Source organism: Capricornis sumatraensis, chromosome X, assembly GCF_032405125.1.
Source record: "Capricornis sumatraensis isolate serow.1 chromosome X, serow.2, whole genome shotgun sequence".
NCBI classification, from domain to species: Eukaryota; Metazoa; Chordata; class Mammalia; order Artiodactyla; family Bovidae; genus Capricornis; species Capricornis sumatraensis.
In genome coordinates this window covers 74,735,630-74,747,875 of record NC_091092.1, presented here as the reverse complement: position 1 = coordinate 74,747,875, position 12,246 = coordinate 74,735,630, and the positions used below count along the sequence as shown (strand labels likewise).

At 38.0% G+C, this 12,246-nt stretch overlaps 1 protein-coding gene across 2 annotated transcripts; it reads left to right on the top strand.

Moving 5' to 3' along the window:
• The first annotated feature begins 637 nt into the window (after positions 1-637).
• PBDC1 (polysaccharide biosynthesis domain containing 1) lies at positions 638-5,027 on the top strand. Of its 2 annotated transcripts, XM_068962871.1 has the most exons (6): positions 638-716; positions 807-872; positions 2,093-2,152; positions 2,886-3,026; positions 3,978-4,089; positions 4,398-4,773. In XM_068962871.1, exons 1-6 carry the CDS (start codon positions 687-689, stop codon positions 4,646-4,648), a joined length of 660 nt encoding a protein of 219 aa, XP_068818972.1. In that variant the 5' UTR covers positions 638-686; the 3' UTR covers positions 4,649-4,773. The 2 variants fall into 2 exon arrangements, with proteins under 2 accessions (XP_068818972.1, XP_068818971.1); XM_068962870.1 differs by lacking the exon at positions 3,978-4,089 and having other exon boundaries at positions 4,398-5,027.
• The last annotated feature ends 7,219 nt before the right edge of the window (positions 5,028-12,246 follow it).

Here is a 12,246-nt window from a genome sequence, read left to right as displayed (position 1 = left end):
TTCCATATGGTACTTCAGTGACCTTCTTATGATTTAAGTTTGATCATGAGGCTGGTCTAGTTAAAGGCCTTCAGTAGCTTATTGTTTTTAGGGTAGAGTCTCAACTCTCTAATATTCGGCATACAAAGCCCCCCTGCTCTCCCCAAATCATGGTGGATGACAGGCCCATGATCCAAGGCGACTAATTCTTGGGAGAGTTAGACCCCAGTGGAAGAAAACGAAAGCTTCGCTGTGAATTTAGCATCTTACCAGCATAATTCTTCCTTGACATACTACCTACTCCAATTCCTAGTATCATGCTTGTTTGTAACTTAGTTGCTGATTGGGGTGTTGCGGAGTGTGTATGTCCCCAAATAAAAGGTGTGCAAGCACAAATGGAGAATGTAAATTTGAATAACAGCAAGACTGTGCAGCGGGGATGCGAAATTTACATTTGAACCACCTCCTAGTGCTCCTGCAGCCATCTAAGCCACACCTTTGTTCCTGAGCGGGGCGAGCGAGGAGGGGCCTTGTCAGTATCGCCTCTAGGCGAGGGAGGGTGTGGTGCAGGCGCAGGCGCAGGCGCAGGCGCAGCCGGATGAAAGTCGCTCTTGCCCGCCCTGCGTTTTTAACCAACTGAAAGCCGAGGAAGGAGTACGGCAAAAGTCATTTTCGGAGAAGTGGGACCACGCCTTGTGGGCTGCAACATGGAGGCCACCGGTGGAACTGAGGAGTTGGTGAGACGTTGCTCTGTGGTCGGGTGAGTGGGGAAGCCGAGCTGGGTCGAACCTCGAACGTTCCTTCCGTATCTCTTTTTCCTTTCCTAGGTTTCCGGAGAACTGGTGTCAGTGGCACATGCTCTTTCTCTCCCAGCCGAGTCTTATGGCAACGATGTGAGTATGACTCACCCACAGCTTCCACTAACCCAGCTATCCTGGGTTAGTCTGTAGGGCTCACCACCAAATTGTAACCCCCTACCCAATTATCTTCTGTAGACTCTTCCTGTGTCTGCCAGAAACTGCGCCTTTCAATTAATTCTAATCTTTTCGGTCCCCAAACGCAGGCCTAATGCGAATAGGGGTAGTTCCCAAACTGTACCGCACTTTAGAGTTACTTGGGAATCTTTTAAATATCCCAATGTTCAGGTTGCAATCCATCCTAGTTAAATCACAATATCTCGGGGAGAGAGTCAGGAATCAGTTTTTTAAAGGTCCCAGGGTGGTTCCATTGTGCAGTAAAGTTCACTGGTGTCTGGTTTAGATCCTAAGGAGAAAGCCCATGATGTATTTTGAGTTAAGACACACGGACATGGAAATAATGATAACGCTGTAATAATAATGTGATGTATGCTGGTAGATTGGCGGATCAGGGTATAAGATCCGAAGGAGTTTAGCCAAAGAAGAAACCCTAAGGACCCAGACAGTAGAGGAAGACCGCTGAGGAAGTGGTTATGGAACTGGATCTCCAAAGTGTAGATGGACAAAGGCATGGATTGACAGTCAGGAAAAGGGCATGGTCTAAGGCATGGAGGTAAAAATGCAATTTTTTTCTCTGGAGTCAATGAAATAAATTCGTTTATTTGGTGTAAGAGATTCCGATGAAACAGGTGCTTTGTAAGGCTTTTTATAATCTAGCCTGCTTCATGATATTGATTCATTTCTAAGTATTGTAGGATAGGGAATTGGCTATCTGATAAACACAAATGATGGGTTATGACATGCTACAGTCTTAAATGTGAAGAGTAACCTCACTTCTGTTATCTTACTTTGTCCTTAGTGGTGTATGTGGTATTTCAGTTTTAAAATGATTTAACTCAGTCCTGAGATGATTTATCTGCTGCTTTATGTAGTCTTCTATACTTGGACTAACTGCTGGGGTGACAGCCAGTGACTCATTTTGTTTATTAGGCTGTGTAGGTTTTCTTTTGGTTGTCATAAGGACAAAAAGATTATTATATTTTCCAGACTCACTAGTCTAGTTTTTAACCTTTGATAGTAACACCAAACTTGGTAGCCCTCTTGAACATTAACTAGGCATCCACAGACTTTTTAAATTTGTTCTTTAGTAGCAAGATTAGGTGAGTTCTGACCTGGCGTTCTTCACTCCTTTGCAGCCTGATATTGAAATGGCTTGGGCCATGAGAGCAATGCAGCATGCTGAAATCTACTACAAAGTGAGTTGTCTATGTTCTTTATGAAGCAGAATTAAATATGTAATTTCAATGTATAGTGCTCTGCTAAGCACCATTCTCAGTAAGTTAAATACTTGTATTTTGGAGATAATTTTTATTACTCTAAAATCTTATCTACAGAGAACAGGGGTATGAAAGTGAATTTTGCTTTGACAGTGAGGAGTTGTGCTTCTTTGCCCAGTGTTCTGTTGCTCACCAGCAAAAGGATGTCTGACCCATGCTGCAGCTGCTGCTGCTGCTTAATCGCTTCAGTAATGTCTGACTCTGTGTGACCCCATGGGCTGTAGCCCACCAGGCTCCTCTGTCGATGGAATTCTCCAGGCAAGAGTACTGGAGTGGGTTGCCATGCTCTCCTCCAGCCCAGGGATCAAACCATGGTCTTCTGCATTTCAGTCAACTTCTTTACCACTGAGCCACCAGGGAAGCCTTTCTGGCCCCTAATAGGCACTAAATAAATGTTTCTTGACTGAATAAACAACCCACAGAGGGTAATAGCCAGGTATTACTAGGACCAAAGTAGTTTAAATTGGTAGAAGGGACTGTAGTATATTATGGCTCTTTAGAATTATGTCATGATTTCATCTGAAACCTAGGCTGTCTATATATTCTAAAGAACTCTCCTGCCCTGAGAACCATGAGGAATTTTGGGGGAAGAAGGGACCGAAGTATAGCAAATTAGAGACTAGCATCTGTATGTTGTCTTACTCTCTGGCAGCTGATTTCATCAGTTGACCCACAGTTCCTGAAACTCACCAAAGTGGATGACCAAATCTATTCTGAGTTTCGGGAAAATTTTAAGAATCTCAGGATAGATATACTGGATCCAGAAGAGCTCAAATCAGAATCAGCTAAAGAGGTAAGAATCCTCTTTTTTAAATATTGCCTAGCATCTGATCAACAATTATTGATCATGAATACATTTTTATACCTTTAGACTTGGGAGTGGGTTGTTTTAAGACAGATATGTTAAGAAGCAGGGCTTTTATGTAGTTTAATAAATAATATGTTATTAAATGAATGTTTTGCTGGTTTATGGATTTTTCATGTTCACTGAATATAGTTTTTTTTCCACTTTGGTTTGGACCTTTTATCACTACACACCTAGCTCTTTCAGAGGAGAAGGAATAATTTTTTTTTATGTGAGTAGTTTAACCAGAAGGCTTAGATAGAAGGTTGGCAAATAGAGTACAGAAAGGTGTTTGAGTCCTCTGGATTTAAAACCGTATCACAAGCTGTGGAAAACTTGTGTTTTGCATTGCTTACATGATTATCTTCTACTTTTACAGAGCACTAAAATGCTTATACTTAAGACATGGTTTTCCTTGAGAGTAGACTCTTGGCTTATGAAGAATGAAAACTTTTAACTCTAAGCAGGCTGTTACTGATCTTTGGAAAACTGCCTTTGTTGAATGGACTTCTTTCTTAAAATTTAACTTTATGACTTTGGGCCTAATTCCTGCCTTCTTTGTCTTATTTGTGCTTCAGTGGGAATGAGTAACCATTTTGGGCTGAACTAGCAAATCACTTAAAACAGAGAATATACTTAAGAAATTATAATTTAATTCTCTTCTCTAGACAAGGATTTAAGTATTTTATCAGATTTAAATATTGTTCATGTTGGAAAATACCAGCTTAAAGATGCCAAAGATAGCACAGAAACTCATAGCTAGTGAAACTAGCAATCAGCTCAATTCTAGTCTCTTTCACTGTGGTTATTTTCCTTACTGGGGAAACGGAAGCCCCTCTCATGGCCTGACTTCACCAGCCTCCTGCATTTTTAGCTAAGATATTTTTTTTGCCTTTATAGAAGTGGAGGCCATTCTGCTTAAAGTTCGATGGGATTGTGGAAGACTTCAACTATGGTACTTTGCTGCGACTGAACTGTTCACAGAGCTATACTGAAGAAAACACCATCTTTGGTGAGTTTCTTGCCTTTGGGATTGTTTCTGAATAAGGAGAGTGAGGAGTCTGGTTTTACTGATGAATCAATGACATGGATAGTTTGGGAATCATTTTGTTATAACTTTAAAGATCATATTACTGTATCTTGAGTAACTGGAGATAATAAGTATTTTCAGCTTCATTTAGTATAGGATTAGAATTTCACATCTCTGAATCTTATGGCTATACTTGAATGCTTTGTATGTTAGTTCAACTTTGTCAGTTTCCACTAGGTTTAGAGAATTAACTAGGACTAGGACAATAATCAATTCTACTCACCTTTCAGCACCCAGGATACAATTTTTTGCCATTGAAATTGCTCGGAATCGAGAAGGTTATAACAAAGCAGTTTATACTGGTATTAAGGACAATGAAGAGAAAGAAGCCAGCAATGGAGGAGACAAAGGAGCCAACAGCAGAGGAGAAGAAGAAAAAGGAGCCAACAGAGGAGGAGAAAAAGAGAAGACCAACGAAAGAGAAGAAAAAGAGAAAGAAGCCTACAAAGAAATCAACAAAAGTAGTGAAACAACTATGTGAGGTAGTCAGGGAACAGCACTCTAGAAGCTATGATTCAAGTGAGTCTGCAAGTACCATGTTGCTACTTGCACAGGTCCCTATGGTCAAATGTATTAATATCTCCTTTTTTAGTGGAAGGACATGCAGAAGGACATCTTTCTGGCCTAATTATCAGAAACTGCAGTGGTTGTTCTCTTGTGTGAACTGGCTTGAAGACTATTAGTGGGGTCTTAGTTGATGGTTTGTTGGTTCACACCACCAGTCAAGTAAGAAATTTTGTAAATAAATTTCTTTTGGTTCTTATGACTATATATCTGTGACTGACTTTTAAAAGGTATTGAAAATTATTTGACATGATTTTTTTAGTGCATAATCTTTGTCATCATATATATAATGATTTATGCTTATTTCTCAGGGCTTTTCACTACTTCCTGTAGTGAAGTTCATTCAAACCTGTAAAGTTGCACATGGTTTTGGATTAGAAATTCTTACATAAAATTGACTGTTGCTGTTTGAATTACTGTAGCTTTCTGATTTTATTTGCTATATCTCTCCAAAGATTTGATAAATACTCTACAGGAATTAATAGCAGCAGCCTGAATCTGTCAGACAGGGAAACACAGTGCAGTTCACCTTCGAGGAGCAAGAGACTAGACCTGCTTTAGTACCTGCTTTTCTTTTGTAATCAAGTTGTTACCTGAATACAGCAGAAATTAATAATGAAATACAAAGCTTCGTAGAATGTCTTTCCTTTTATAATACTATGGACAATAGCACGTATACATTAAATACAAAATGAACATATTTCTAAATGGTATTTTGTCAGACTTCAAAAATAGACCAAGTGATTCTGTATGGATGGGGGAAGTTCCTTCTCATCTAATGACTTTTAAGAGTGCATGTTTTCAGTTATCTTTAGAAATGTAGAGATTTGTGCATGTCCCCATAGACATACTGATTTTGTTTGCTGAAGCTAGTTAGAGGAAGCTGCACTGTTTATAGTGCACACAGTAAATACTCTTAAAAGTAACCACAGCATGATCATGCAAGAAAAGATATACCAGAGCAGAGGAGGGTGAATGAGACTTTATTTCCCTCAGTGGACACAGAAGACAAAAGTTATCCCTTAGGCAAGAGCTACACTAAAGATGCACGCAGTCAGCAGAAACAATTGTGCACAAAGCAAATAGGTTTCTCCACGAATTCTCTTGGGCCAGTTCTTAAAAGCTTTTTAAACATCTGTTAAAGTTTTCATTTTATAGAATATATTTTAAAAAAGGTAGAGTGTTAATATAACATACTAGGTGGACTTTTTGAGATTAAGAACATGCTTTACTCTATTAAACTTTTCCTTTGATTTTACAGAGAATATGAAACATACTGTTGAAAGTCACACTGCTTTAAAACAAGAGGCATCTGTCTATAAACTAGGTTATAAAAGGTGGTAAGAAGAGAAATAAGAACACAGAACACTTTGTGCTAACCATTTGATTTTTTTAAATTAATTTATTCTAATTGGTGGCTAATTACAGTATTGTGGTTTTTGCCATACATTGCCATGAATCAGCCATGAGTGCACATGTGTCCCCCTATCCTGAACCCCCCTCCCACCTCCCCACTCATCCCTCTGGATTGTTCCAGAGCACTGGCTTTGAGTGCCCTGCTTCATGCATCAAACTTGCACTGGTCGTCTATTTTACATATGGTAATATATATGTTTCAATGCTGTTGTCTCAAATCATCCCACCCTCGCCTTCTCCCTCAGAGTTCAAAAGTCTGTTCTTTACATCTCTTTCTCTTTTGCTGTCTCACATATAGGATAGTGATTACTGTTTTTCTAAATTCCATGTATATGTGTTAATATACTGTATTGGTGTTTCTCTTTCTGACTTCACTTTGTATAATAGGCTTCAGTTTCATCCACTTCATTAGAACTAACTCAAATGCATTTTTTTTATAGCTGAGTAATATTCCATTGTATATATGTACCACAACGTCCTTATCCATTCATCTACTGCTGGACATATAGGTTGCGTCCATGTCCTAGCTATTGTAAATAGTGTTGCAGTGAACACTGGAATACACATGTCTCTTTCAGTTCTGGTTTCCCCAATGTGTATGCCCAACAATGGGATTGCTGGGTCATATGGCAGTTCTATTTCCAGTTTTTTAAGGAATCGCCACACTGTTCACCATAATGACTGTACTAGTTTGCATTCCCACCAAGAGTGTAAGAGGGTTCCCTTTTATCTACACACTCCAGCATTTATTGTTTGTAAACTTTTTGATGGCAGCCATTCTGACCAGCATGAGATGGAACATCATTGTGGTTTTGATTTGCATTTCTCTGATAATGAATGATGTTGAGAATCTTTTTGTATGTTTCTTAGCCATCTGTATGTCTTCTTTTAAGAAATGTCTGTTTAGTTCTTTGGCCCACTTTTCGATTGGATTGTTTATTTTTGATTTTGAATTGATCAAAAGGGGTAATATTCTGAGTGAGTCCGGTGTAATCAGGTGAGACATTAAAGGAGACAAGAAGCAGCAGCAGATGTTCTCTTGACCTTGAAGAAGCAAACAGATACGTGACAGAAGGACATTACGTGGCAAAGTGTTGAGAGTGACATCTGGGAGTTGAGAATGCTCCCAGGCTGAGAGACAGCAAGAAAAATGGGATGTTACGCCTAGAGTAGAAAGGAACTGAATTCTGTCAACAACTGGTAAGTTTGGGAGAAGAACTCAAGCCACAGATGAAATTATAGTGCTGGTTGACATCAAGATTTCAGCCCTGTGAGGACCCAATTATGTCATACCTGGACTCTTAATCTGCAGAACTAGCGAGATAATAATAGGTATTGTCTTAAGCCACTAGTTATGTGTTAATTTGTTATAGAGCGGTAGAAAACTACATAGACTTTGGTAATAAAAGCGGACTGCTGCTGTAATAAGTACCTAAAATGTGGGAATGACTTTGGAATCAGGCACTGGATGGAAGCTGGAAGAATACTGTGTAGCCTAAATTGCCTTCTACAGACTTTCAGTAGAAATATGAACTTTAAAGATGCTGCTGGTGAGGGATCAAAAGGAAGTGTTATTGTTACTGGAAAATGGAAGAAGGGGGAACCTATTAGTAGGTGGTAACATTACAGAGGCCGAGAAGTTTGAGATTTGAGTTCTTGCTCTGAATTATTTGGAAGGTGATATGAGGCCAGTATTGACATTATATTTAAACATCAGATTTATTCAGATTCTGGTACCAATCCAGTGATTTATCTCCATGACATCTTTTGGAGGCAGGGAAAGAGACTAATTTTTGCCTTTACAGAAAGGAATACTGAAGCCATTTAAAACTTTTAAGCCATTAAGTTTGTGATTTGTTACAGCAGCAGTATAAAACTAATAAGCATAGTGAACCCTGTTCCAAAAGTAGAGACATTTATTGCACTGTCATTATTTATTTTGAAACTGTAAACAAGGATATGGATATGTTGTACCAGAAGATTGGAGAAGTGAACTGCACCCAAAGTGAGCCTCAATAATTCTAAACTGTTTAGAACTTATTCTCCAAAGGAACTCCTGTAGTTGAGTCTGTGTGTGTTGTGTCAGGTGCTATTGGTATAACTGGGAGTTCTCTAAATTAGATTCTGTGTACATTAAAATGCTTATTAGTGATATATATATGTATCAAATGAGCACATATCATATGACCTGGGTTTAATCCCTGGGTCAGGAAGATCCCCTGGAGAAGGGAACAATTACCCACTCCAGTATTCTTTCTTGCCTGGAGAATTCCATGGATAGAGGAGCCTGGCAGGCTATAGTCCATGGGGTTGCAAAGAGTCAGACATGACTGAGCAACTAAGACTTTCACTTCACTTTTGAAAGTGCTTCCCTCATGGCTCAGTTGGTAAAGAATCTGCCTGCAATACAAGAGAGCTGGGTTCGATTCTTGGGTCGGGAAGATACCCTGGAGAAGGAAATGGCAACCCACTCCAGTATTCTTGCCTGGCAAATCCCATGGACAGAGGAGCCTGGTGGGCTACAGTCCATGGGGTTGCAAGAATTGGACACCGTTTAGCAACTAAACCACCACCATATATATATAAACTCAACAGTAGGACCAAGAAATGTGTTTCTGGAGAGGTGTGTTTTTATCATTGACATTGTTTAAAATTGCCAGATCATGGTGATAATTAAAGCTGATCAGTTTTTATTGGTTTATTACCATTTTTAAATTTTCTGCAGATAATGTAGCTTTTTTTGGTTTGTTTGCACCAGTGTAGATGATTCTCACTACTCCACATTTGTACTCCACAGTTGCTTTTATATGGTTTTTTTTTTCAGATAAATGGTTAATATCTTAACTGATAATTCAAAATTAAGGCCTGTATGTATGATATGTTAATGGTCATTTTTCAATGCCTACATTCTACCTCTAGAATGGTGAAAGGATTATGAATGTCAACACATTGTTGGCCTCCTGAATTGCACAGCAGTCACATGATGACCATATGTATGACTGGCTAGCTTTTTCCTGCTCTATTTAGGGCTTCTCTGAATTCCTCAGTATAGATTTTAACAGAAGTCAGTATTTATGTTTTTATTTTATTAATAGAAAACAAGATTGAGATAATTTTCCCTCTGTCACATAAGTAGTAATGTTGGGGCTCAGATCTGCATCTTTTGATTATTAATCTCATCTAAAATCCAAATTCCTATCCTAGAATAAGCTTCTTGCTAGAATAGACAGTTAATATGGATGAGGAATTGAAGCATTCAACAATAAGCATTCAATTGTGAAGTGAGGCACTGAACTAGTTTAAACTCTTCAACATGTTTTAAATTTCTCAGTCTTTTTCCATCTAAGAGGTTCCTTTTTATATATGCAACTGAGATATTTAAAAGCCATGATGGCATAATTACTATATCCATAATATTTTCTTCAATTTCAAAATTATATTTTAATTTATTAACCTTTCCTATGAACTGAGTTTGGCTGACATTTTCCTCGAGTACTTTGTAGTTTTTTGTAATTTTTTTTTTATTTTTTGAGGCTTTATTCTGTCTTCCTGAAATAAGTTTTATCAGGCTACCTCACTAGACACTCTAATATATATTATTGGTTGGTTTTTACATTGTAAATAAAGAAAATTGAAAATGCCTTAACTTAAAGGATAAACCTTTGCAAGTGGAAGATATCTCAGAAATCTAATTCAAAAATCTCCTTTTTCTGTGAAAAAATAAAAAGACACTACAGGATGTGCTTTACCCAGTTGAAAAATCCTCTATGTATGTAAAGATTGTTTATTAACTCTTATCATCCTTCCTGTTATACTAAGAACACTGTACATAACATAATTCCATAATGTTTCCATTGTCCTATATACCTTCACAAGACACTTCTTTCTAGAAAACAGCTTTAAAATAATCTCTGCTTCTCTATGATTTAGGATTCTTATTATGTCCTTTCTGTTTCAGTTCAGTTCAGTCGCTCAGTCGTATTCGACTCTCTGCGACCCCATGGAATGCAGCACACCAGGCCTCCCTGTCTATCACCAACTCCTGGAGTTTACTCAAACTCATGTCCATTGAGTCAGTGATGCCATCCAACCATCTCATCCTCTGTCGTCCCCTTCTCTCGCCTTCAATCTTTCCCAGCATCAGGGTCTTTTCAGATGAGTCAGTTCTTCACATCAGGTGGCCAAAGTATTGTAGTTTCAGCTTCAATATCAGTCCTTCCAATGAACAACCAGGACTGATTTCCTTTAGGATGGACTGGTTGAATCTCCTTGTAGTCCAAGGGACTCTCAAGAGTTTTCTCCAATACTCCAGTTCAAAAGCATCAATTCTTTGGCGCTCAGCTTTCTTTATAGTCCAACTCTCACGTCCATACGTGACTACTGGAAAAACCATAGCCTTGACTAGATGAACCTTTGTTGGCAAAAGTAATGTCTCTGCTTAATATGCTGTCTAGGTTAGTCATAACTTTTCTTTCAAGGAGTAAGCATCTTTTTATTTCATGTCTACCGTCACCATCATCTGCAGTGATTTTGTAGTCCCCCCAAATAAAGCCCTTTCTGTTAACACTAAACTATATCTGGCCAATCTTATACAATTCTGAGAATTTGGATTATATTTAAAATCAAAATCACTATAATTTAAAATTTACATGTTCTTGACTTTTTATTAAAGAAAACAAGTCTAGAAATTTTGTCAATCTTAAGGTCATTTTTCTCCTCCACAGTCACTAAGGCTTACATGCTCTCCTTTGGTTTACAGAAGATAAACAGAATTCTCCCTTCTGCTCCCTGTAACTCCCCACCATTGAAATAAGTTTTTGGCTCTTAATTGTGAATGAGATCATGAACTCTGTCACTTGCTTTCCTGGTATACTCAAATTCACCTATGATATATTTATTTTAAATTATTTTTTGTCATGAAAATTTTAAACATACACAATAGTAGAAATAATAGTATAATGAACCACTATATATCTGTTATCCAGATTAAAAAATTACCAAGATTTTGCTACATCTGCTTTATCCTTTTTGCTTTATTAAAGCAATGAAAACAAACGTCAGACATTATCATTACACCCCTGTATATTTTAGTGTGTATTTCTAAAAGTAAACATTTTATTGTATAATCTCAATGACAATAAGATTTTCAACTGATATTCAATTATAGAAAAAATTTGTGAATGCATATTCAAATGATAGCGATCGGAAAAAAGTCCTTTACTCTATATTTAAGGAATAGCCATTAGTGTAGGTTGACTATAGGCTATATATATGTACAAAAGAATTTTAAAAGATTGAAAATATGTTTAATTCACACTGCAGGAACTAATAATAAGCCCTAGATACTGAGCTAGATTCTTTACATACATCTTATTCCCATCATATAGGCATTATCAACCCTATTTTACACATTAGGAAATTTAGGCATGGGGAGGTTTTGAGTCCCAGGTTAAGGATTTTAGAATTAGATACTTATTTTAATTCCTGGCTAGTTATATGATGAAAACTGATTATGGAAGATTAAATTATGCACTATATTCAGTTCAGTTGCTCAGTCATGTCCAACTCTTTGTGACTGCATGGACTGCAGCATACCAGGCTTCCCTGTTCACCATCTCCTGGAACTTGCTCAAACTCATGTCCATCAAGCTGGTGATGCCATCCAAACATACCACAGTCCATTGTTCCCTTCTCCTACCTTCAATCTTTGCCAGCATCAGGGTCTTTTCCAATGAGTCAGCTCTTTGCATCAGGTGGCCAAAGTGCTGGAGCTTAAGCCTCGGCATCAGTCCTTCCCATGAATATACAGGACTGATTTCCTTTAGGATTGACTGGTTTGATATCCTTGCAGTCCAAGGGACTCTCAAGAGTCTTCTTCAGCACCACAGTTCAAAAGCATCACTTCTTTGGAACTCAGCTTTCTTTATGGTCCAACACTCACATCCATACATGACTACTGGGAAAACTATAGCTTTGACTATACGGACCTTTGTCAACAAAGTAATGTCTCTGCTTTCTAATGCACTGTCTAGATTTGTCATAGCTTTTCTTCAAAGGAGCAAGTGTCTTTTAATTTCATGGCTGCAGTCACCATCTGCA